The sequence below is a fragment of the Vidua chalybeata genome, chromosome 2, assembly GCF_026979565.1.
Source record: "Vidua chalybeata isolate OUT-0048 chromosome 2, bVidCha1 merged haplotype, whole genome shotgun sequence".
NCBI lineage: Eukaryota > Metazoa > Chordata > Aves > Passeriformes > Viduidae > Vidua > Vidua chalybeata.
Genome location: NC_071531.1, coordinates 33,077,010 through 33,102,382, shown reverse-complemented (window position 1 = coordinate 33,102,382; position 25,373 = coordinate 33,077,010). Strand labels below are relative to the sequence as shown.

General features: G+C 39.1%; 1 protein-coding gene across 2 annotated transcripts in view; it reads left to right on the top strand.

Annotated features, from left to right (window-relative positions):
• SLC9A7 (solute carrier family 9 member A7) overlaps window positions 1–20,340 on the top strand; it is a 69,062-nt gene extending 48,722 nt beyond the window's left edge. The window contains exons 13-17 of one of the 2 annotated variants that reach the window (XM_053936031.1): window positions 2,038–2,097; window positions 6,749–6,812; window positions 9,500–9,582; window positions 12,753–12,858; window positions 18,566–20,340. In XM_053936031.1, the coding sequence (XP_053792006.1) occupies window positions 2,038–2,097; window positions 6,749–6,812; window positions 9,500–9,582; window positions 12,753–12,858; window positions 18,566–18,814 (562 nt within the window). In that variant the 3' untranslated portion in view covers window positions 18,815–20,340. The remainder of the gene's footprint in view (window positions 1–2,037; window positions 2,098–6,748; window positions 6,813–9,499; window positions 9,583–12,752; window positions 12,859–18,565) is intronic. The other variant, XM_053936032.1, reaches the window with a different exon arrangement.
• The last annotated feature ends 5,033 nt before the right edge of the window (window positions 20,341–25,373 follow it).

The window sequence follows — 25,373 nt, the reverse complement described above, 5'->3', positions numbered from 1 at the left end:
TGGTGCTAAAAGTGTTGGCTTGGTGGTTATACTCCATTCTCTTACCCAGGGTGGTGCAATGATAAAATGTGCATTACATACCACACCTCGGTGTGCTGGGATGGCAGGAGGCAAGTGCTGCTGCTGGGATCCAGCCTCATGCTATGTTCCAGGCTGGGGTGAGGGATGTCTGATAGGAGGTTACATCCTCCTGTTTTGCAGCCTGTTTCCATTACTGTATTACTTAGATCCTTCACTGCCTTCACCCACTCTCTGCTGCCCTTGAAGACAGATGCACAGACACAGGGGCTGTCCCTTGCCCCCTGTTGTGAGTTTTTTCCTTGCCTATCTCTTTCTGTACTGTTTCTTCCAGTTGTCTTTCCCTAGTTTTTCTGTGTTCCTTCTTCTTTCCCAATCTCTAGTTTTTCATCATCAGTCTTGAATCTCCCTTAACAGTGGGGCAGTGCAGCCTGCAAGCCTCCAGCCTCACCCGTCTGGGCTTTTCCCTTAGTGGGAAAGAGATTAACTCTTCCTCTGGAAGTAAGCATGAGAGATGTTTCCTTTTCTCTCTTCTTGTTCTCTGAAACACAGCAATTCACACCACATAGAAAAAGGGTGGGGAAGACACTGTAGGAGTTAAGTTGAGACACATCTAGAACACACAGATGATATGAGTTGAACTGCCAAGCTCTGGCAAGCCTCAGCCAGCAGTTTCAGGAGTCATTACTTGGTTAGGTGAAGTAAACAAATACCCAAAGGCATCCTATAAACAACCTGAGACAACTTTTCCTAATTCCAGAGCTTTTTAGGATTGGGTTTAATTTTTTAAAACATGGTGGTGGGAGGTCTCTTCTTTCTCACCCTTCTTCTGAGAAACTGTTGAACTCTTCCAAAATAGCTAAAATTTTCCAAAAATTCTGCACTCATTACAGACATCTGGGAAAACTTTAGTATACTAACTTGGCAAAGATACAGGAAAGAGAAAGAAGTCATAGAAGGGAAGTTATTGAGCAGTTTTTAATTTTAGTTTTTGCTGTACATGCAGAACAATCTTAGTGATGGCCTTGGGGAGCAGAGTACTCTGACCTGGAGTGTATGCTGGCATGGGAAAAGAGCTATTGAACCTGGAATCCAAATCAAAGCTATCTAAAGCCTGGGATTTGCCTCGATATTCAAGGATTAGATGACTACATGCTCTTTGTATCACAAGTCATGGCCTTAACTATTTGGTTAGTCAAGATGTCAGCCTGCAACCAGGGTGTGTACACATGCTTTTTCTACAGTGAGGCCTCTGTGGATGTCTGATCATCTGTGTTTTTATTTCACATAAGCAATATATAGTTCTTGACACATGCCTTCGAGGAAAAATCTGGGGGAAAAAACCCCACAGGCTGCTAAGGAATGTATGTGAAAAATAATGGAAACCAAAATTTCTTTCATTTGCACCTAAAAAGCCCTCACAAACACAACTGAAAAAGACAAAGCAACAAGTAAAACAAGACTCTGCTATGACAGGAGATTAAATCAAAAACTGATAGTTAATTTTTAGTTAAAGCAATGGAGTGATTTAGTGCTTGTTACCAGTTGACCTGGAGCACTCTGAAACCAGGCAGTATTGGTGACCCCTCTCACACACATATAGCATCCTGTGACTACTTCCTATGATGTCTCTTTCTCTTTCAGACCCTGTGCAGGTCTGAAATGGTAGGAATTGTCTTAGATGGGCTCTGTCTCTGTGCAGACAGACATATTCAAGAGAGCTACCAAATCTGGTTTTCTGGGGGGTGTAGTCTGTCATTAATACAGATGTGTTGCCAGCTGGGATCTGAACAAATGAAGAATATTACTGGATATGTCAACCATAAATTGCTGCTGTTTTTAATTTTGGTTTTTTGGTCACTTTGTTGTTGCTCTGCCATTGTTGTTCATGTATGTTTTGTCTTTTTTGATTGGGTATGGATTTTTTTGTTGGTTTGCTCTTTGTTTTGCTGAAGAGCCTGTAGAGCCCACATCTCATGAGCATTTTGTTACTCACATTGCATTCTTGTACTGTACCAGAGTTGGTGACCATGTTCCGTCGGTGGAAGAGATGAGTGAAAGCCACTGGCTGTATTTCAGGTGACACTGTACTTTTCTTGATACCACATTAACCTGGTGCTTGGCTTTTTTCATCTTTGTAACACTGAGTGTGTGCTCTTTTTCTATACTGTGGCATGCTGCTGCTGCTTCTTTTCTGAGAGTACTATAGATGTTCCTCAGCTGAGTCTATTCACTTATTCTGAGCTGTGAGAGTGTGGATCACACATCAGGTCTAAAAAAATGAACTATAAAACACATTCTTTCACTCTGTGTATAGATATTTAATGAAGCAAAACTCGAATCTCTGACCTTGGAAGACTTGAGAGCTGAAAACCATGGATTTGATCTTATGATCTTTAATCACAAAGGTATTCTTAAGCATTGCTTGAGGTTATTTTGTATAACTCTTCAGGTTGGAAGGAACTTCATAGGTGATTTAGCCCAGCCTTTTTGGGGATATATTTTTAAAAACAGAGAGATATAAACCAGAGAAGACTAGGATTCTGATATGGTGTTTTTAGAACAGATAAATGGTCAGAGTGAGAATTTAAAATAAGATAAATCTCTAACTGACATCTACAGGCAATGTGTATGTATATATGTGTGTGTGTGTGTACATGAAAACATACAGATTATTTATATAAAGAAAGTTCTTTGGGATGGGGCAATGAAAAGCTTTCATGTACCTTGTCACACTTGAAGGTTTCCAGCAAACCACTAGATTTGCCAGAGATGCAAATGTTAGTTTGTACAACTTGAGAACTATTATCTAATACAGTCATTCTTGGCTGTTGCCATAGTAACTACACATGCTAAATCTAATAATGCCTGGTATTTCAGTAACTTGTCATCCATGTGTTGTAGGGCCCTGGAAAAGTTTCTGAAGTATCAGAAGAAATCATTGCACCCATTTAAAAAGTATGTAGTAGAGAACTTGATGTAGTTCTAGATGCCTTTTTACCATTCATTTCCATCCACTTAGTTCAGTTTTGTGTGTGAACCACTTTCTCCCACACTGTTTAAATTACTGAATTATACATTAGCTTAATGTTTGAAGAGATCAAATCTGAGTAGCTCCTCTCCTACATGTGATGCTGGAGTTGTAGCTGTAGGATAAAGTCCAGGAATCGGTTAAGGGCAGAAATGCTGTGTTTTGGTGTTAGGCATTAGGAGCTCAAGACTAGTTCGTTGTTACAGAGGTCTTAAAGCACAAAATGCCTTTTTTGCCTCAAAAAAAAGTTTTCATTAGGGAGGAGTGAAGAAATACACTTGAATTGGATTAATTTTTACTATAGCATACTCTTGTTTACAGATTCCAATGACCTTCTCAAGGCTGAAATAAAGGTGTCTGAACTTTACATACTAGTAATTGCCTGCACTGGAGGAATAAGGTGTCTATCATATACCAAAGTTAAAATGGGGAAAGTAAATGGATTTTTCACTGATTTGGAAATATATATGAATTGTTACAGCTAAAAGACTGCTCATATTCTTCATCTGAAATCTTCCTTTTAAGACTTACTTATTTGTACAGCCTTGGGGAATCCCCACACAACTCCTGCAAAGGGCTCTCAGAAAGAGTGGAGGGGAAAACAAAGATGCTTGCTTGCATCTGCACTACCTTGGCCGTGCCACATCTGCTGTGCCACTCAGTCCCCATTACAGAGGTGCCTCTTCAATAAGACACTGTTTTCACCCTGCCTTTCTGCTATGGGGCTTGAGCAAAACAGCCCAGCCTTTAGCAAGGCCCTCTCTGTGCTTCTGACCTCTGGGAGGGGATCTGTGTAAATCCATCCAGTAACAGTTTAATTTATAAAGCAGGTTAAATAAATGAGAACTGATATTGACCTTTGCAGTGCCTGTAAATGCCAGGAAGCTTTTAAAATATATTAAGCATATGAAATGGATTTTTTTTCTCTTCAGCATAAGAAGAAAATCAATGTTGAAGACATACATGCATCAGCCTTACTTGTACTTTTAATTATTGAAGTAGTTAAGCAAAGATGAAGTAACTAAGTGTTTTCTGTGTTTCTTTTCACTGTAAAGGAGGTTGGGACAGACTTGACTGTTTTTTGGTATTGTTTTGTTTCAGGTGATAAAAGTGACACTAAGAATTCTAGGGCTGGGCCTGCAAAAAAAAGTGATGCTTGTCATAAGATAAGGGTATTTAACCTTGAAAGTTAAACAGGCAGGCTTGCTACCAAAAAGTTAAGCTTCCTATAGAATTGATGCTAGAATAGAGGATAAAAGCTTATTGTTTGAAAGATACAAAAAGTAGTTGTGAGAATTCAAAATGGCGATGTATTTGGTATTTATCTCTGAGGAACAGACTTTGAGAGTGAATTTTTTTTAAAATGTGATTTATAGAAAATAATTATTTATAAATATTAAAAATATAAATTAATCTGAAGAATAACTGAAAAAAATTAAATGGACAAGTCTGTGTAGATATACTATTTCAATATTGAAAGGAACATTTGTAGTATGATTATTTTCCTAAAATTTGAACCATTTTAATATAAAAACTTTTTTTTTTTTGCCTCTTCAGCACAACAGTGAACCCAAATTCCTGATCTGTGATACACTATGACTTTTCACTGAACAGTGTAGTTATCCTGCTTTGGTCTCCCATTAAGCCCCATTCCCCTGCCTAAGGGCAGTTAAAATTCTCCAAACAAATGCACAACCTTGTAAGTCAAGTAAAAGTTGAGACACTGAATTGTTTGGTTTTCTTATGTACTGTGAAGTGAATAGGTAGCCCAGGGAGTAAAAACTATTTGGAGAATGCGAGCTATGTTCATCTTTTGGAACAAACTCCTTGAACTCCCCATTCACAGTGTCAGCTACACAGCCAACATGAATCTAGTTGCTTTGCATAACACATTGAACCTTCCCCCATGGGCAGTTTGGAAAGCCACAAATATTTTTCTTTTATTTTCATGTGTTTTTATAATGCATACTCTTATGTACATACATCTATTACTGTACTGAGTCGGTTTCCTGATGTTGTTTGCCAGCTTTCTGCATTAGAACTCAGTTTCCCTGCCAAAACCTGTTCTTATGTAGTGATAGCCAAAGCAGTAACACCTCAGCCCTTGTAAGCTCTCAGAGTGCTGGTGTGTGGTGTTTCATTTTAGCATGTGTTACAATCCAGTACTCAAGCTCTCTATCCAATGCTCTCTAACTGGTGAAACTTTTCAATTCTGAGGCTGGTGAGTGCCAAGGAATTTCCAGGTTAAATGTGCCTAAAGTTTGAGATGACTCTATATGTGGAAAAAGGAAGTGATGAGGAAAGAGCAAGAGGCTTAGAAAAAAAGAAAAAAAGTCCAAGCAAAGGACTGGCTCAGCACTAGTTTCATACGAGGCTGCTGCAGAGCAGCCTTCTGGATTTTCTCTGAACTACATTAACTTGTGGGGCCTTGAGCTGGCTGTGAGTCTAGAAGGATGACTTTAAACTTTTCTTCTTCTATTGTTCTATCAAAAAATGCTGCCCTGGAAGCTATTTGAAAGTGTTCTCCTTTTATTTGATCCAAGCATGGTGTCCCTGGGACAAAACAACGATATGGCCTGACCAGCAAGGTTCTCTTGGCTTCTGGTGATTCTTAGGGCTGTTGCATAAACACCATAGCTATAAAATTATTAACAAACTTACAAGAAGTCTAAGTAACAAGGAAATTGCACCAAACCATTCAGTCCCTTCTAAGAGAGTAGAAGTGACAATGTTAACAAAATCTTATTGTCTGAGATGGCTGTTGCATGTGTTTTCCCACACTTACTATGTGACATGGTGGAACTGAAACACAGTTTGAGACTGAGAATCTTACCTAACTTCTGATGTTGGAGGTTTATTAGGTTCTACAAGAGATGACAGAGATCAGGACATGAATAAGATATAAAATAGACAAATCCAGTCTACCCCAAACCAGACCAGAAAAACCTGAACATAATTACAAGGATTAAATGCCAATCTTGGATAGGAGCACTATGTGCAAGGATGGTTCAGTAATAAGATGCTTTCTAACTATGCAAAAGTGAGTAGACAGTTTCTTCTTAACATATTATTCTGTCAACACCCTTATTACACAAACCCTGCCTCACTCAGATGGGAGGCTGGACTACAGGCCACGTGTTAGTCCACTGTGGCTGTGTTGTGTTAGGTGAATGAAATTTGCAGCAAATTAATGTTGTGACCCTTTATAAAATATTTTTTTTGCTTCCCATAGTGTGTTAAAACATGGAGTGTATGTGTCTTTTTAAAATAGTGTATTTCAGCCATTCGCAGATTTATCTGGTACATATTTGCTGGAGAAATATTTAGGCTAGGCTTCATCCTTAGTTTCTGTTTTCTTCCTGCTGGATATGAGGGATACTGTCCACTGAAGAGGATGCCATTCACTTTTTAAGGCAAAATAGTATTTTCCAGTGTTCTAAAAAAATTGGCAACAAAGGTAAGCAGTAGAAGTTGATGCTGACATAGAGTTAAAGCAGTTTCTTGAGTGAAAAACAATCTTGTTTACAGCTATGTAACTGCAGGGGAGTAATGGACAGCTCTTCCTCAATCTATTCTTATAACCTCTCTGATGCAGCTTTGCTGGGTGCTTAAAGTGCTTTTAAAATGCATTCTGCCAAACTTACAGCATTTGCAACCCTCAGTAACACCACTTGCTTTGTTTTCCTAATGTTTCTGTAGGGTTGGGGTTGACCCAGATCAGGATCCTCCACCTACTAATGACAGCTTTCAAGTCTTACAAGGAGTAAGTAATTACATAACTTCTATATTAGGCTGATCTTATTTTATAACTAAGACAATAGAAAACTGCAGAAGTTGTATGCATGGATAAAACCTTTCTGTCCTAGCTGGCAAGTCAGTAGGGGATTTTCCTTTGTAATATTCAAGTAATGCCCACTGAAAAACATTCAGTGATTTTGAGTGTAACACTGTCATGGTCACATTTTTTGTATATGTAAGGCATCACAAACCTTCCCAAATCTACTAATACACTGTATAACAATGCACTTTCCTCTTCCCCCACCTACCCAACATGCTTGCTCTTAGCATGCTACTGCGTAAATAGTTCTTCCTCAGTTCAGAGGTAATACTCTTGGCTCCTCTTCCTTAACTGATACCAAATTTTGGCCCTTGGACTTGCTTAGAATCCAAGATTAAGTTTGCTAATCTGATCTCAACTCTTGTATACCAAACCACATGCCAGCTGGATCCTGGACTGCCTCTCACCTGGGTGAAGCAGAAGGAGCACGGGCAAACTGCCATTTGTATTCAGCCAACTGCTGCTGTGAATCTTTAGTGAAGCTTTCCATACATCAGTAACAACCCAAAATTTGACTTTTTTCCCCTGAAATATGCTATTGGCAAACAAGATTGATGGAAGAATGTTGTTCAGTTTTGCTCATCTATAAACTTGAGTTGATTCATAGGAGGAGTGACAGGTCTGGAAAAAACCAAAACAACTCTCAAAAATTCCTCAGGCTTAACTGGAAGTTTCCTCTGTCCAGACCTTGGTTTGCACTCTTCCAGAGTTCTGCTTGACACTAATAGTTCAGCAGCACAGCTGGTTGCTTATGAAGGAGCCTACTTGAAGAAGACAACTTTGGATCTAGAGGATGCTTAGGGAACAAGTGCTGTATGATGATGCTGGTGTTCAGGCTGGTCAGAGATAGATTAATTATTTGGGATTTGCTTTTTTCATAGTGGCTTCTCCTGCCTTGGGGTGTTTGTTGTTTTTTTTTTTTTTTGGTAGGTTTTTGTTGTTGCTGTTTATTTGGTTTTTTTTGGGGGGGGGGGTTTGGGTGTTTTTTGTTTGGTTTTTTTGGGGTTTTTTTTGTTTGTTTTTTTTGGGGGGGTTGTTTATTAGGGTTTTTTTGGTTGGTTGTGGGTTTTTTGGCTTTTTTTTTCATTCCTTTCTTTTTCTTTTCCTGGTACATGTTGTACAGGTAAGAGATACTTGCTCAGGAAGAACATCTTTCATTTCAGAAACTGCATTTGGCATCTCAATGTTCTTTGTAAAAGCCTGTGTCCAGCACACAAAATAGATGCTGAAATGGTGGAGCTGGCTGCAAGTAAGGGTGAACTTTGTTTTGTAACTATCTGGAAGTAACCAGAAGTCCAGGCCTCAAAAGAGCTTTTACAGTGAAGGCCATAATTATTGCATATATACCAATATATATATATTCCAAGGTTAGGAAGTGGTATCATGGAAAGATGGCTTTGGCCAGTTCAGACTGAGCTTGTCCTCAGTAATTGAGGAATTGCTGTAATGGGAACAGAGCATGGGTACTCTGTTCAAATTCAGTGTCTGCTGTGGAAATATCATATTTGCTTTTTCCCATGTAAACATAAAGAACTTACCCATTTGTTTCCCTCTTTAGCTGTGCATTACATTCCTAATGTAGTCCATTAGTCAGTTCCCTTTGGATTCATCTTTCTTTCACCAAGCCAAGATTAGCAGTATGTCACGGTTAAAGAAAATAGATCATTAGGGAAGGGGAGGGAGTGAAAATGTATTTGGTTTAACTCTTGCTGGATCATGGATTTTTTGCAGGTCAGAAGTATGCAGTGTAATCCTGTCTTGCTCTTTTCCAGTAGTTTGGAAGATGATTCACACAAGGCATTCATTTATTTTCCTGTGTTTAATTCTGGCTTCTGGCCATAAACACCCTCCCCCCCCCCCATCTGAACAACAAACAACAAAACAAAAACACAAAGCAAAGCACTCAAACCCTAAACAGTAACAAAAGTAAAAACAACTGCAGCTGCAGACCAGCTGGTGTGATCATTTGCATCACAGCTAGGTAAGAGACTACATTTAACACTTTTAGCCCTTTCAAGGTTGATCCAGCATTTCTGAGATTTGCATGACCTCCCTCAATTGTGATCTTTTTATGGATTCTCTGTTAAGCATATTTCTTTTAAATGTGATATATTTAATCAGATTTCTGAGAATTTATCAGATATGGTAATTTCACTTGTTCTTCCAAGGAAGCAACACACTTAAGAAAAAAACATCAAATGTACAGTTAGACCCAGACCTAGAGTTAAGGAAGCCAACCAAGAAATGAATAGGTATCAGTCTTGGAATATCAATGAGGCTTATTTATCAGTTTGGAAGTTATTTCTATATCTGTTACTAGACTAACAGCAAGATAAGGTTTTAGGCTCCAGGGAACTTGGTGGTAGAGGAGTTGTTAAGGTAACTTGAGTGCAATGAAGAAAGCCTGGTTCTCTGCAGTTGTTTCTGGTCTTTCTAGGGAAAGTAAACTCAGTATTATCAAGTCTCTAAACAGATTTCTTCTGTGTTTCAAGTACAGTATTGAAGTAATTTGGCTTTTTTTTTGACAGGACATTATATTATAAATTATTGGAGTATATAGTTCTGTGTTTTTCTGCCTGAAGTAATTTGATATGTTTTTATCTTACTTTTAGGATGGCCAAGATTCTGCGCGAAGGAACAGGACGAAGCAGGAAAGCGCTTGGCTCTTCAGGCTGTGGTATAGCTTTGATCATAAGTATCCTTTAGAAAACACAGCCTAGTTTCAAGGCATGAAATGTTCACTTTTTCCCTTTCCATGTACCCATATGTAGCCTTAAGCACTTCATCTTTCTCCTGTTTGACTCTCTCAAGTATTTGACAGGCTCAAGGCACTGAAGCTGAACTCACTGGCTCAGAAGACATTTCCTTTCCCTAATGTAGGGTGTGTGACACTTGCTGGAGGACAGAAACCAGTCAGAGATTAAATACCTTCCTAAACAATAGGACAGACAATTAACTATTTCAGGACCTCTGATTTGTTCTATTAATCTGTGCTTATTTTCAATGATGCTAATAGCACAAACTAGGTTTCCAGTTCATTGTATATATGTAAGCCTCAACTCATTGCTCTGCAGAGCCATCTGCTTTTGTGATGAAGTCCCAAAATCTGTGGTTGATTCCTAAAGAGGAAGTTCTGGAACTAAAAATCTGCATGAGATCCAGCTGATCTCCTTAAGTATATCCAAAAGATACTATGGGTGTTAAAGCAGAGTGTCTCTGAGTGTATATAGTACTGAACAACCTTTCTGAAGCTATTATTATACTATTTAGATAACCTTGTTTAAGATTCTGGGTAACTTTTGTGTAGCTGTCCTGTATTTCATGTTTGTGGGTTTGGTTTTTTTTTAAATCTACTTAATCAGTATATTATTGATTATGACACATTAAGTATGTCACAGCTGCTCCTCAACAGCTTAGAGTTACTTAGCAGAAAATGGCAAAGATAATCTTGTGGCCATGGCAAGTCACTTAAACCTAGAAACCCAAAGAAATTTCAATACTGAATTCCTAGTAATTTTTGGGGCAGCTAAATATACACGCTGACCAGAGATAGGGCCCTAATGTTCTTGTAGCTTGCATGTGAGTCTTTTCACTGGGGTCTTGGCCTTTGATTGATGACAGATTGCTGGGTTGGTTGGAGCACAGTAGTTTCTTTCCATGCCTTGTGCACGAGGTTTTCACACCCAGGCAAACCTAGCTAGTATGTTAAAAATGTTTGGATCCTAATAGCACTTGCATCTTTGGGATAAAATCTGTTTGTGACCAATGCTTTCAGATGCAGTAGTACTGACCCAAACCACAGAAGGGAGTGTATGTGCTATTTTAAATATTCATAAATGTTTGTAATTCCAAGTTATCTCTTCTAGTGACTGGCCTCAAAGTGCCTCAAGGTCAACTTTTATTATTAAAAAAAATAAGCCACAGAGAGACCTTGGTGTTAAAAGCATGAAAGGATCTGGCTGTGGCTGACTGCTTCTTTTTCGTCTTAGAAGGAAGCAGAGCTGTCCTCTTCCCTTGCCTTTACAAAAGGGATGTGCCCAATGAAAGGAGTAGCTGGCAATGCTGACTTCCCTCAGCTGATGCTTGCAGAGAACATCCCTCCCTAGCAGCTGCAGCAAAGGCAGGGGGAGTGCCTGGAGAAAATTACAGCCTAACTACCCGTTTCACAGAAACTTAAAGGATCTTGCCTTCTTTTTTTTTTTTCTTTTTTTTTTTTTTTTTTTTTTCCAGTGGTGACTACCAATATTTAGGAAAAGTTTCTGTGAAGTTTGTGCCAAGGAAACTGACATGGAGAGGCAGAACTGTCTTACTGTATGTGGAGATAAAAGTCTGCTCCTTCTGTTGGAAGAAGGCATTCAGATAAACATTGGCTGGGTGGGCTTAAATTGTACAGATGGGATGATCTTTAGATTGCCGCCTCTATATCCATGGCTAAATTTTTTTTTGCTGGTGCATTCACTTGGTTTCTGTGTAGAAAGGCAGATTGTCTCAAAATTCACTCTTTGCAAGAGAGCTAAACTTTGAAAAGATGTAAGTGATGGAAAAGTGTGCTCCAGAGCTCACTATTGCCTGCAGAGCTCTGTATGCATGGATGAGTGGGAACTTCATTCCTGTGGAATGCACTTAATGTTGTGGGCTGTTCCCTGGGCTCACCCACAACTGTCAAACATGGAGAAAACTGCAACTTTGATGAAGTAGCTGATGTCTTCAACTGGGCTTGTTTTTTCACACGGCCGAGTTGCTGCCTTTCTGGCACAGGGCAGCGTGCAGCCTGGGTTAGTGCAAGGGCGAAGAGCTTGTTTCTTTCCAGGAATGGGTGTAACCACACTCTTAGTGAAGGAGGAAAGGAGGAAACATAACTCTGCTCGAGTAAACAGCTGTGCCAGGATCTGCTAGAGGGAAGGGATAGCTCTCTGGTAAACCAGCCCCCTTTTAACCTCCTTTGCCCTAAGAATCTTAATGGGTTGGGAGGGAAACTGTTATATTTACAAATGGACTTGATTATCTCTGTGCTTAGAGGCCTAAGAAAGTAACTAGAATACCTGAAACTTATGTATTTGAATTTAAAATAAAATTGATTGATTAATTTGTTAGTCAAGATCAATATGCTGCTTTTTAACAGAGAAATATATTTTGACTCTTGGGTATTTTTTTTCAGGCATATCATCAGTGTGGAGTACTCATGTGAAAAGTGTGGATTTACCAGGGCACAGACCTGTAAAGTAGGGTAAAGAGACTTTCCTTTGCCCATGTCCCCTCAGTGTCATCTAGGTAGCACTGCTTTCCTTTGACACTGTGGTACATGGTTCATACAGTTTTCCCTTTGCCTTTCTGGCTCCATGTGGTAAATATATGCGCACTGGAGAAATATCTGTGAGTATTACCAGGGCAGTATCTCTGGCTGCACCTCTGTGGCTCAGTAACCAGCAGATAATGGCTATATTGCTTTGAGGATGTTGAATGGACAGAATTTCTGTACTTCCCTATATTGAGCCACACAGGAATGTCACCTTGCTGCCTATAGCTTGCAACCTTGACACCATGCTCCCATCTTCAGAGCAGAAATACCCTTGGACATTTCAACACTAAAGCACCTTTGCTTTCTCCTTTTACTTGAGAGCATGGAAGCTGGAAACATTGCAACTGTTTGAAACTTGTAAGAAGAAAGTTAGCTAGTGGTCCTTGCAGAAGATTAGTGAGTAAAGAAACTGTCCTTGAAACAATCAAGGGGAAATGTTGGGAGGGTGTTTTATGTACAAGTATTGCATGTCACAGTTCACAGGCAGAACTACATTTATGTACAATTGTCTCTTTATTTTCAATAGTGTTTTTTGAGTACTGGTGTGTTTTCCTTAACTACTGAAGTTATTTAAAGCCAATTCTCACTCACAGTGGCCCTCCATTGACCACAACGCTGCCCAGCTGGTGTGGCCTGATAGCCCGCTGTCTGACAAGTCCCCAGGTTTATGATGTGAGTAGAACAATTCAATACCGCTTAGTTTTGCTTTTTATTTATTAAACTTCAGCAAAATGGTGTTTTTTCTTTTTAGGTAATGTCCTGGTTTCAGCTGGTCTGATAGACATACTGCAAGAAAGTCCTGGTTTGCCTAGGCAGAAAAGATTTAAGATTGTCTCCCCTGAGACAAAAGCTTCTGTTGTTTGAGATCAGAAATTATCTTATTGTTCAAATACTACTTTAGAAAAATAACATTTAAGGATATGGGGAAATTACAGGCCTAGTCAATAACCCAGTTCAGTGAATCACTTCAAAATCTTCAGTCCCTTCTCAAGGCTTTTGGACAGGATTCTTTACCTGTTACTGCTAAACTTTGAGCTCTCCTTGGGGATGTCATTGTCACATTTACACAGCTGGAAAAAAAACCTGGTAGCGCTTCCCTGCATTGTTTCCACTGCAAAATTTGAGATCAGGTTTCAGAAACCATTAATCAGTTACTTAGTCTAGCAGGTCACCATACTGTCTTTACAGATGTGTCTTGCAATAATTTGTGCTCTATTCTTATATTACTCTTGTAGGATCCTGATACTTGTCATTCTTATCTGTACAGTGCTTCTGAAATCTACAACTTTTCATAAGCTGCTTGTAAATAAAGCCATAGTACTATGTGGGACATCTCAAATTTGCAAGTTTTCTGGGATATTAATATCTCTATGCTCAAGTAGTCTTGGACCAGTTGTCTATTAATCCTTTCCTAGAGAGTTATGAATTCTAATTGCAGCATTGAAATATTTCCCTACATTTCTTTCTGTGTATCATTAGCATCTTACTTGTACCTGACAGAAAAAATTCAGAGAACTTTGAGATACCCGTTGCCCATTTGGAACTATAGTAATACAAGAAATTGGCCTAGTTCCCATCTTTGCAATGGCACTGAAGATCTTAAAACATGTCTAGATTGGAAGGCATCCATCAGACCAATTAGCCCACTTGTGCACTACCCATATGTCTGTCTTTGTAAGATCTTATGAGAGTAATTGTCCAGTAACTGAGGATCTAACCAAAATGAATATACAAGCTTTGACTCTCATTTTCTCTTATAGTTGGCTCTTTTTCTTCTTTTTTTTTTTCCCCTCATTACTCACCATTGTTGGCTACCACCAGATATGGAAACTTATTATTTAATGGATTGGCTCAGTGGTACACACAGGACATTAATTTCATTAAAAAGGCTTGTTAGGTTGTATACTTTGTTAAGGTGTATAACATGGAACTTTCCTATTGTATTCTCTTTCCTGTTCCTTTTCAGTGCAGTGCTGCATTTGTCTTAGGAAAGAATATGATTTTGAAGTTTTATTTCTAGCTTCTTTTCAAGATTTCTGAACCCTGCAGTTGCTTTGTGTCTTTTTGTTTCTTTATATGGCTGACTTTGCTACAGCACTTGGCTATGACATTTCATTACTGGTTTATAAGCTATGGAATCTTTTGCCTTTCTATTAAATGCAGGTGAAGCAACAGAGACAGCCATGTCTTTGTAGGGACAGAAACTGCTTGGAATAGTGCTTTTCAGAGGTATTTCCAGGAAAATTAAATGGTACACCTGTGAGAATTAAAAACTGAAGATTGTCAGTTAAACAAGAAAAAAAAAGTCTGTAAATACTTAATAAAGTATAACATAGCTGTAAAATATGTTTCCCAAACAAGTGTTAAATCCTGGATCTCATTCCAGGTGCATGTCTGAGTTATGATATCTATATAGAGAAGAAAGCAATAAGTATGTGGCTATGCTGACTGTATATTTGTAGATCATTTTTAGCTTTTTTTTTTCCCTTATCTGACTTTATCACAACCTTAATTAGAATTCATTCTCACTTCCACAAGTGGGAGTAGGTCTTTTTAATTAAATGCCAAAGGGAGGGGGTTCAAAAGTCTGAAAGTCAAATAATCCTCCAATGCAGCCCACCCACAACTTATTCCTCAGCATGAGATCGTGTCCTCTAAGCCTCAATTTGCATGGAGTAAGTGTAGGGCTCTGAGTCAGCCCAGGGGTGAGGTACAGCGGATTTTTTCCAGAGATGATGTTACTGTTCCTTGCTGACATTCTCCCACTGCTTTAAGGCTGTGCCACTAGGCTGTTTCCAACCCAGACAGACAAGTTGGAATTTAAAGCATGAAAAGTTGCTGCTGTTTGCAGTTAAATTTTGAAAGTTATAATTTTAATCACTGTTTTTCTCTTCTGGTGTTATCTTCAGTGCATGACCAGTTGGCAGGGCTTTCCAGCTTATCCCAAACTATGTAGATCACTTATTTTGCTTTTCCTCTTGAAATGTCCATTGAAATTTTTAGTAATTTTCTGTTCTATCAGTCATTTATTCCAGCTGAAAGAAGCCCTCCTGGGTATACTTTTTTTTGTTGTTGTTTGTTTCGGGGTTCTTCCACACTTAAAAAAAATATTTCTTGCACATACAGAGTATGACAACTTGGTATGAGACCAGAAAGAAATTGAGGTAATTTATAAATATGCAAGCCCAGTGAAGAAACTTGATTTGCAATCTTTGGAGGAGATAACTCTCAAAATGGATAAGAAAACTATTCAGCCAGCCTTCCCCCTTCCTCCTCCTTAGTGTCTCTAGCTTCATAGCAAAAATTACTTCGTTTCCTTGGTGAATTTAAATTCAGCTGAGAAAGAGAGAAACTAAACGGGTTTAGTTGGAATATATTTTGCAGGTTTAAGTTGGAATATATTTTACATGCATGGTACTTGATGCTTTCATTTTGGAGCCACAAGATAAGTAACTTCTAATGCAAGTTCTGTTATCTGTGGTGCCTGTGTTGTGTTCAGCAACAGCATTTGTGATGACTGCCAGCACTTTGCACATGCATCGTACTTTGCTTGTGCTTTTTTTTTACATTGTCTTAGGAGGCAATAAAGACTGGCTTTGTAAGCAGTAACTTCTTTTAAATCAACTTTTATAACAAAAAACATCTTCAGCATGTATTCCTAGAAGCAGGAACAGCTTTTACCACAAAGAGGATAGTCTGCAGAGAGGTCCCTCAAGGTCCCTCAGCACATCAAAGCAGAATTCAGGCTTTTGCAGAGTTTTGGATTCAGATCTTTTGTCATTCTAGTGTGTCAGTTTCAGTAGTGTCGTTCAGGCCTGCTTTTATGAGTGAATTGAAGCTTTTCCTACAGAACCGTAGGGGATTGCAGAGGCCTGTTCAGGGTTATTCTTGGGAGTATTTCAAGTCTCTGTGGATCTATTTGGATACATTTCCTGTCTTTCTTGAACAAATTGTTCATGCTGTATGAAGCACGATAGGTTTATTCGCCCATCCTCTTTGTTTGCAAACACAGTAAAACTGTATAGTACAAGAGATTTTTCGTGGGTGCTCTCTGGGGAAATATAGGAAATAAAATACGTGCTGCTTGCAGTACTATTCAGATTGGAAACAAACAAGTGGACCTTTGCTTCTACGAGGCAATGTTTGTTCACTATCTTGAGAGAAAGCTCAGTGTTTTCTCTGGAACTGATCATGTAAGTGCAGCCTGGGACAAACCAAGAAAGACTGAGTTGGGACTTGCCATATAGTATAAAGCCTGTGACCCTCTCTTTCAGTACCATGCTTCCAAGAGCTCCTCAGCCTTTTGGGGAAGCTCAGGTGCAGTGTGTTCTTAGAGTTTCTTATCTGATAGGTGGCTGCAAGGGTTCACTGTTCAATAGCATTGTGGAGACAGGAGGTGCTTTGGGAGCTTGCTGCAGCCACTTCACATGTGGCCCTGGTACAGCCATACCTTCTGGTGCTCTGTAAACTCTGCCTTTCCCTCCTTGGTGCTTCTCCAAGGGCAAAAACCATGAAGGGGAATGTGTGATAGACCTTAGCAACTTCAACTTTTTAAAACATAATCAGTCAACAGTCACAAACTTCCTGCTTCTTGCTAATTTTTCTGATTTTCATTCTTATTTGAATGCCTCTTCTTCAAAACAATATGTATACAGATCGCAGATTTTCTTAAACTGATTATTTTGTGACTCTTTTAATAATTTTGGTCTTGTACCTCAGACTTGTTGTTTTTTGTTGTTTTTGTTTTGTTTTTTTTTGCAACTAAAATATTTCAAAGGCTGTTTCTGCCAATTATAGCTGAACCCCTTAATTTCTCCCCCTTTTTTTTTTCTATTTAAGATGTAGGTCAGTATTTTCTTTGTGATCAAAAAAGCAAGTGTCCTAATCCATATTTGCTCTTTGAGAACAGTGCTCCCTATCAGACTAACCCTGTCACAAAAAAAACAATGATAAATTTGGATGTCCTAAAGGTTCTAAGAAATTAGCATTCCTTCAAAGTAGAGCTTGTCTTGCACCCAACACTGAACTGCACCATTTCTTTCGCTGATTTTGGCAAACTCCTGACACCTCTTCTAGTCCTTGTTAGTTATATATTCTGTATCATCTAGAGGCTTTTGCTGCTTCATTTTGTCTGATTATCTTTCTGACATAATGACAGGAAGCTTTCCCAGGAAGTTTTATTTAGCCAGGAGCTGCATTTTTCATCATGGACAGGTTAATCAGCATTTTCAATCTCCAGTGCCCTTAACTCCTGTTCTGCAGTAGAGGCAGAGCTTTCTGTTCACGTTGATCACAGATATCCCGTCTCACATGGTCTGTGCCCCCCTTCCTTTGCCGCAGTGCAAGAAAATAATGTATTTTGAGAACGTAGCCCGATCCGTGTCCAGCCTACTGAGGGAACAGCAATACACATTTTAGCTCCTGCTAAGCCGTACGGAGCCGTTCATGTGGGGAAATAATTGCTTTCAGTTGCAAGAAAGCAAGCTTATAGCACTGATTAGAATTTTCTTCAAATATGAAGAAAGCCCATTTTCTGACCAATTCAGCTATTTTGCCCTTTACCATGTTAAACAGGAATGGAACATGGTACAATTGTTGTTTTGTTATGCTGTGATAGGGAAATGAAGTGCTTTATTACACTTTGGCAATTTCTATTCTCTGACTAAATATTTCATTCCATCTCTGCCAAAATAAATTCACAGGGTTTTGTGAGCCACTTTCTTAAATAATTTTGAGAAGAAAACACATCAGAACTAGTTAGAAAACTATGAAGCAAGCATTTTGTTGTATCCATCCTTTATGGCTCAGAAGCATTCTGAAGAACTAGGTCAAGTAGTTCTTTCTTTAGTAATAAGTAAAAGTAAGGAGATTGTTTGAAAAAAATATTGTTAGTTCTTGATGTATAACAAAAAAAGTGTTGAGGAATCCTTGAATATAGAGATTTTGGACTTTCTGAGTTCTTATTGACTTGCACGAAATGTTTACTAATGAATTTGACTAATTAGCAACAGATGCAACTCTGTGTGTAAGTGTGCTTGATCCTCCTGTACTGCCTTCTAAATTGTCATGCAAAATCCAATATGTACCACTCATCTCTTGTACTTCTGGTGTCCTTCCAGTGCTACTAAATCCTGGGTTACCCGTTCCATAACCTAGTTCTTGGCTTCAGCTCCCTCTCATCTCTCCCCAGTAGCAGTAGTTATACAGGGAACAGTAAGCTGATTTGCAAACACTGGGTTCAAGGCTATTTTTAACATTTCTTAAGGTGGAACCTTATCTCTTCTCTATTGACATGTAGGTGAATTTTCTTCAGTTATGTTCTGAGCAAAGAAAGGTGCTGTGCACTGTATACAGATTTTTCTTTTTTTTTTTTTTTCAGAATCAGGAACAGCTTCGAGAAGAGGATTCTGATTTTATTCTGAATGATGGTGACCTTACTGTGACATATGGTGATACAACAATAACTGCAAATGGTTCTTCTGGCCCCCATACAGCTACTACTAATCTTGACAGCAGGAGAACAAAAAGTAGTTCAGAGGAAGCACTGGAACATGATTTGGGAGCAGCAGATCATGAAGTTACAAGCAGGGGTACCCGGCTAGTATTTCCTCTGGAATACAATGCATGATTACTGACTCAGTAAAAATAACTCTTGCTCTGTGAATGGATCAAGGAAGACTGCAGGCCACTGTGTCACTTGAGGTGGGGGTGTTTATTTAAACAAGTTAACACACATAAGTGGTTTTACTAGGGTCTGAAGATGTCACCTATTTTTTACTCAAGATGCTGACAGTGGGGTTTTCTATATGTCTGAAAACAGACAAATGAGAAAACTGGTTATTCTCCTCTTTCCAACTGCTTATCAAATCCAAGTATAACTAGCATGCTGCAATTGTCTTGTTCAGCTGCAGCAGCTCTCTCTCTGAAGAGAGATACTTGAAGATGTTGTCATAGAACTGAGCTTGTCTTGGCTTAGCTTGAGAATGTGAAAGGACAACTACAAACTTGATAATTATTAAGAGACAAAAAAGATTGTGTGCATATCTGAATGTGAAGAGATCCATGGTTAACTTCTCTCTTGAGGTTGAGGAAACAAGTAAAATGGGACAGTAAGGGTTACAGAGGACATTACAAAGGACATTAGGGTTACAGATGTGTGAGTGAAAGAGCGGGGAATCTGATACTGCAAAATGTACTTAATCTATTTCAGGGAAAAAAGGGGAAAATAAGATTTCTTCGCTGGCCAGCTGTTTAAATAGGAAGGCAATGAAAGCTACTTGTCCCTTGAGCTTTGGGCAACTTGACTATTACTCTTAGCCTAACTTCTAGTGCCTCAAAAGAAAAACATACAGCTTCCTGTGGTCTAAGATATACCTGAAGCCAACGTGAGCCTGGAGCCAGGCTCTCTCAGGTAGCAGTCATGAAGTAAAACTTTCTTTCATATGAAGATAGTTGGAAACTTGGGCTGGGGAAAACTGCAGATAGGAGGAGGAGAGAAATAAAGAGAGAGAGAGAGGCAGTATTGAACTTGCATGGAACCAGGAGGTTTCATATTTCTCAGAAGAATTCATGGACTCTGCTTATAGTTCTTGTGTGTGATAAACAGCAAACATCTAATTAAAACAGACAAACAAATACTACTGTTTTTACCATTTGTAACTATCCTAAAAGAAAGCTGTTTACCCTTGTTCTCTTTTGCAGAGTAGATGTGAAATTTCAGTGGGGCATTGCACAACAGCATATAAGCTACAGAAGCGATGAACTGTAGTATCATCTTAAATGTGAAAAGGGAAAAATCTCTGACTAGTATTTAGCCCACTTACATGTAGGCTAGCTTTAACTTATTGCTAAATGCTTTTTAATTTCCAGATGAGGAGATAATCATTGTCTTTGCAAATAGCTGAAAATGTATGCTTTGAAGAGCCTTTCAGCTATTTAAAGCATGCTAAAATGTGATTTCATTCTCATGTCTCAAAAGATTTATTTTTTTAAAGAGTTTGTGGCCCACTAACGTGATGTAATATCAGTTTGTCCAAAAAGTGTGTTTTTCTTGCTGTCATTTCAGTTGTTCCTCTCATAAAATTGTGTGTGAGTAAATACCCACTCTGTTTTTCCTTAACTATTAAACTTACTGGGCTAACCTCAGTACATGAACTTCCTGCTGCAGAGGAACTTTGCAGTTGTGTTGTCTAGTCTGCTTTCTTTCAAATGTGTTCTCTAATGAGTGATCTACCTCCCTGTCTGTCCCTCCAAGGTAAATTTATAAAGGGTATTGATCCATAATTACTGTCTCACATTATTAAGAAAAGAGACAAGGAAACCAGGAGTGTTTTTGTGGAAAAATTGTAAGACCAGTATAGAATCACAGAATATTCACAGTTGGAAGGGACACACAAGGACCATCAAGTCCAGCTCCTGGCCCTGCATAGCACCGTCCCCAAGGGTCACACTTTGTGCCTGAGAGTGTTGTCCAAATGCTTCTTGAACTCCGTCAGGCTGGTGCTGTGACCACTGCCCTGGGGAGCTGTTCCAGTGCCCAAACACCCTCTGGTGTTCTGATATAAGAAAAAGGTTCTTTTTCTAATATCCAGCCTAAAACTCCCCTGACACAACTTCAGGCCATTCCCTGGGCCCTTTCACTGTTCACCACAGAGAAGAGACGAATGCCTGCCCCTCCTCTTCCCCTCATGAGGAAGTTGTAGACTGCATTGAGGGAGCTTTGCTCTTAAATGGTGCAGAGTAACAAACCCTGATGAAGATCACTGAGCAGAACAACTCCTTTTCAGGCCTGCATGTGTTTTGCAAAAAAAAGGCCAATTCCCTTCACTTCCCTGGGAGCCCAGGCAGTTTATCAGTTAAAGCTGAGGAGCCATGAGCAGATCCTGTGACTGCCAAGAGCACTGCTACAAACAGGGGCCCAACACTGGAATTTCCAGGGTGCTTTCCATGAGAGGTGTTCCAAGTGCTGCTGACACTGGCTCCAGGAGCAGCTCTGATCCTCGATCTGCAGTTATCAGAAAGGAGGAGCACTATGACAAGTGTGTTTACACTCTCTGCTACATGTCTACTATGCAATGTAAACTGCCTTTTCTGATAAGCCTGAACAAGGGTGAAGTATCACATACTTGGTACTTGACCAAGTCTAGCCCTATTCCAAGGATGCATGTTTTCTGACCTATGAAAAGACGAAAAAAAATGTATTTACTTTTACAATGAAGGATTTGCCTTTGGGGAAAGGACTGCAGGAATTTTAACTGGAGGAGAGAAAAAAAAAAAAAATCTTTTTTTGGCTGAACGTCCAAAGAGCTGATCTGAAGCAAGTAAATAGCAAAGGTTAAAATGACATCTATTATTAATGAAATAATGGCTACTATGTTTTACTCCTGGGGGGGAGGGAAAGCTCTCACAGTAGGAATTCTAGCAACCTTAACAGATAGTGTGAGCTGCTCATGCTACTCAAGAGGCCAGATTCTGTGATTTTCATCTTTATAATAAGATTGGCATGGTCCTTCATGTATAATATCAATTTAACTCCAATTACAGTCTTTCTTTAGACAGTATTAGTCAGCAGAATGTCTTTTATTCTGGACAGTAAATCCCTAAGAACTACTATGCTTCACATGCCTTTCAAAGAAAGGTTCAGTGTTTCTTTTAACTCTGAAGCAGCTCCCTGGAATAACATGCTTGACCTCAGCCTTGGCAGACATGGTGTCTGCTTCTGCACAAGTGTGGGAATGGAATTTGGATACTCTCAAGCCTAAACTTCATATGCTTTTCTTTAATATTTGGGGGAGGACCTTTTTGGGGGAGAAACCAGAGAAGTTACAGATGCATCAGCAGGGAGTATTCCTCTCCAAAATTACTGAACTCATGATCCACTGAAACTTTAGAAGAAAGGGAAGACAACCCATGACTAGGAGACACAGGAGAAAAGCAGCCAGTAAATACCCTGGACTGGCTATGAACAGTCTTGGTCATAATCAGACATGCAGAAAGTAGGAAAAAGCTGCTGACTAGGTTGAACAGATTAATCGCTCGAAATCACATAGATTAACAAATTGAAATATCCCTATATTGGAAAACACTCTTTGTAAGAAGCAGCCCATGCAAATCTTATTTTCAACTCAGAAGCAGGGTCTTGCTTCCCAAGGTCTAGGTGAGAGCTTAATATGGTGCAGGGAAAAACCACAGATACTTCTTGGTCTGGAATTTTTGGGAGTGCCATTCTGAAAAATAACTTCCAGTAGAAATAAGCCTGCAAAGTGAAAGAGGAGGAAAGTGTGGAGGAAACAGTGAATTACAAAGCCAGGAAATGGTTTAAACAGGCAGCTCTACTGTGGGAACAGCACTGTAAACAATTGCTATTCTTAATCTTGCAGTCCTAAATGCTGAGAAATTATATTGGCTTCTGCATACCTTATCTAAAACAAGGGCTGTGGGATAATGCAAAAGTAATAAAACCACCCCATTCTAACTGATCACAAAATGAAACGCTTTCATAGGGTAGCACTGACTTGATTCTACTCCAGAGTAGGGAAAGTAACTTTGAACAATTTTTTTTAAGTAACCTCACCAATAGGTTTTCTTGATTCTAAAATGCCTGTAGTAATGTTGAGAGCAGTTCTTAAGGTAACATTAGTGTGGTAAACATGGAGAAGCCTTATGAAACATGCACACATACAAACAGGATGCAAATGCTTATCTAATACTTGAATCTGTGTTGCAGACTCAAATGACATATCTTCATTTGATCCTTGCAATTTATATAAGTTTTTGTTATGGAAATTAAACAGTTGCAACAAAGCAATTGAATATTAGAATCAGTTCAGATTTTCAGGTAATAAAATTATCTATCTGGTTTGGCTGCTTTATTCACTCTTCCTCTGGTACTTTTTTGATAATAATTTATTTTGCACTGCCCCACATGGACTTGCTGACATCCAGAATGCCAGTGGGTTTGAAGATTTATCTAGGGACTAAATGTTAAATGGGTGAGACAGCTCATTATAATTTATACTGGAATAAAAGACTTTATTAGTTGCCTGTACTGTCTCTATCAGGGAACTTGCTGGTGGAGAAAGATATGCGCAGGGAGGGAGAGAAGCCCTGGCTTATTGAACACCTACTATTCTGCCATAGGTAAAGCCAGTGCTTCCCTCAGGTTCTCATGCAGTAGTACAGAGCCAGAAAGGATTTTTATTGGCACATGCAAGGGAGCAGCAATCTTTGTCCTAGGAAAATTAAAAATATTTGAGTTAGTTCTAGCTTATATTAACATAATAATTTTTAGTTTAATTTTCAGAAGCCCATTTCCTGCAGTTTTTTAACCTTTTGGAGCTTGAAAATGTCACATATAAACACATTAGATATAGATTTTTAAAAAGGAGAGAGGGAGGCAGAATAGTCAGACTTCACTTTGGTGCCCAAGTGCAATTTCAAAGCTATGCTACGCTGCTAACTTATGCAAATTTGATTAATTAAATGGCAATAATTTGAAATGCTGCAATTAAAGGTTGCTTTCCTGCTTCTAATTGAAAAAAAAGCCTCCGGATTTGCATTCCCTCAGAGAAAGTGAATGCCCAACTTAGAAGGTTTTTGCTGCAATGTTAAAATACTTAACTTTAGGCTATGAGAAATGAATTGGATTTATTTTTTAACTAGTAAAATCTCTGAAGTTGTTATTACTGAGGCAGGGAGAAGTAGGTCATGCAGTTCCGTGTTGTAATATATTTATGACTTTTGTTTCCAGACTTTAGTTTAATCAGGGAGGTTATCCTCCACTTCCTGATTTTGAATTTCAGTCCTAAATTGCTTGGCTTGAATGTCTTGATGTTGACACAGATTAATACCAGAAAGCAGAACACCAGGAGGCATTCTTCTGGATCACATCAGCCGATTAGTAATAGCTGTTGTGAAATAACAACTTCCAGCACACGGGGTCACTTGAGGTAAGTTTGTCTGATTTGAGTTTGGGATATCAAAAGTAAAGAAAGGGAGGTGAAATCACATGACCCATAGCTGGTTCTGGTGGAGCAAGGACAATGTAAGCCATCTAAGGACGTCCCAAATTTGTGTCCTTCCTTTAAGGGAGACTGGATGCCGTGCCTTACCTTTGCAGTTACAGGCTGACTGCTACAGGTTGCCTGTTAATTAGTTTTGGTCTGTTCATAATGCTCAAAATCAGAAGCAGCATTTAACCTGAATTTTCAGTTTGCCATTCTTGTCACTTATAATATAAACATATCATTAAGGTTTCAGAAAGTGTCTTATGGTTACTTCAAACATAAAAATGCACTGGGTATCCAAAGCATATCATGCTGTCCTAACTAGGACTGCTGTGGTAGATGGTCTGTCGAAAACTTTTGGTGCTCCAGTTCCCTTGAGGCCTGAATGGTATATTAAGTTCAAGCTCGGTGTGGTCCAACTGCTGTTAGGGAGAGCTGTAATATATCTTTAGTCCTATCCTTCCAAGAGATAAACACAGTTTCTTGTGTACAAGAAACTCGGTGCTACTGCACCAAATGTCTTTTAACAATGTTGAAGTAAGTGCTGTAAGCAGAGGTTAGTAGAAGTGGAATATAGTCCTGTGTTCCCTGACACATCCTCTTCATCGTGTTGATGGCTACATGACAGTTGCCTTTTCGTTATTTGCACTTGAAGCAGTGAGGATGTAAGGAAAACAACAGCTCTCTGCACTACCAGAGCTTGGTTTCTTGGTCTTCAGCACACCAACACTATTCAGCTCTCTGAGTCCTAGTTTGGGAGCTCAATATCCTAAAGAGGGTAAATGGCAAGGAATTATCATTTAAATGCAACAGTGAGTGGGGAGGAGAGAGAAAGCAAAATACTGTGAAAGCTCTTGATGTTGTGAGGATAGTAGCAGTGGAGGATGGTGAATAAACATCTGCTAGGCTTTCTGCCACTGGCTGGCTTGTGTACAAGCTTGGCTAAACTTGCATTCATGTGGACAAGATACTGCAGTAACTTCAGCTTTGAGTCTCTTGACTGAGGCTTCAACCAAGCATTCTGTTCTCAAGAGAAGAAATGTTAGTGCTGCTTGGAACTCCTGCTCTGTCAGGAAGTTTCAGGTAAGGTATGAAGATGGTGTTACTGTTCTAGATCAGCACCACCTTTCCATTTCTTATTACTTCCATGCTTCAAACAGACCTTGGAGTCACTAGGAAGTA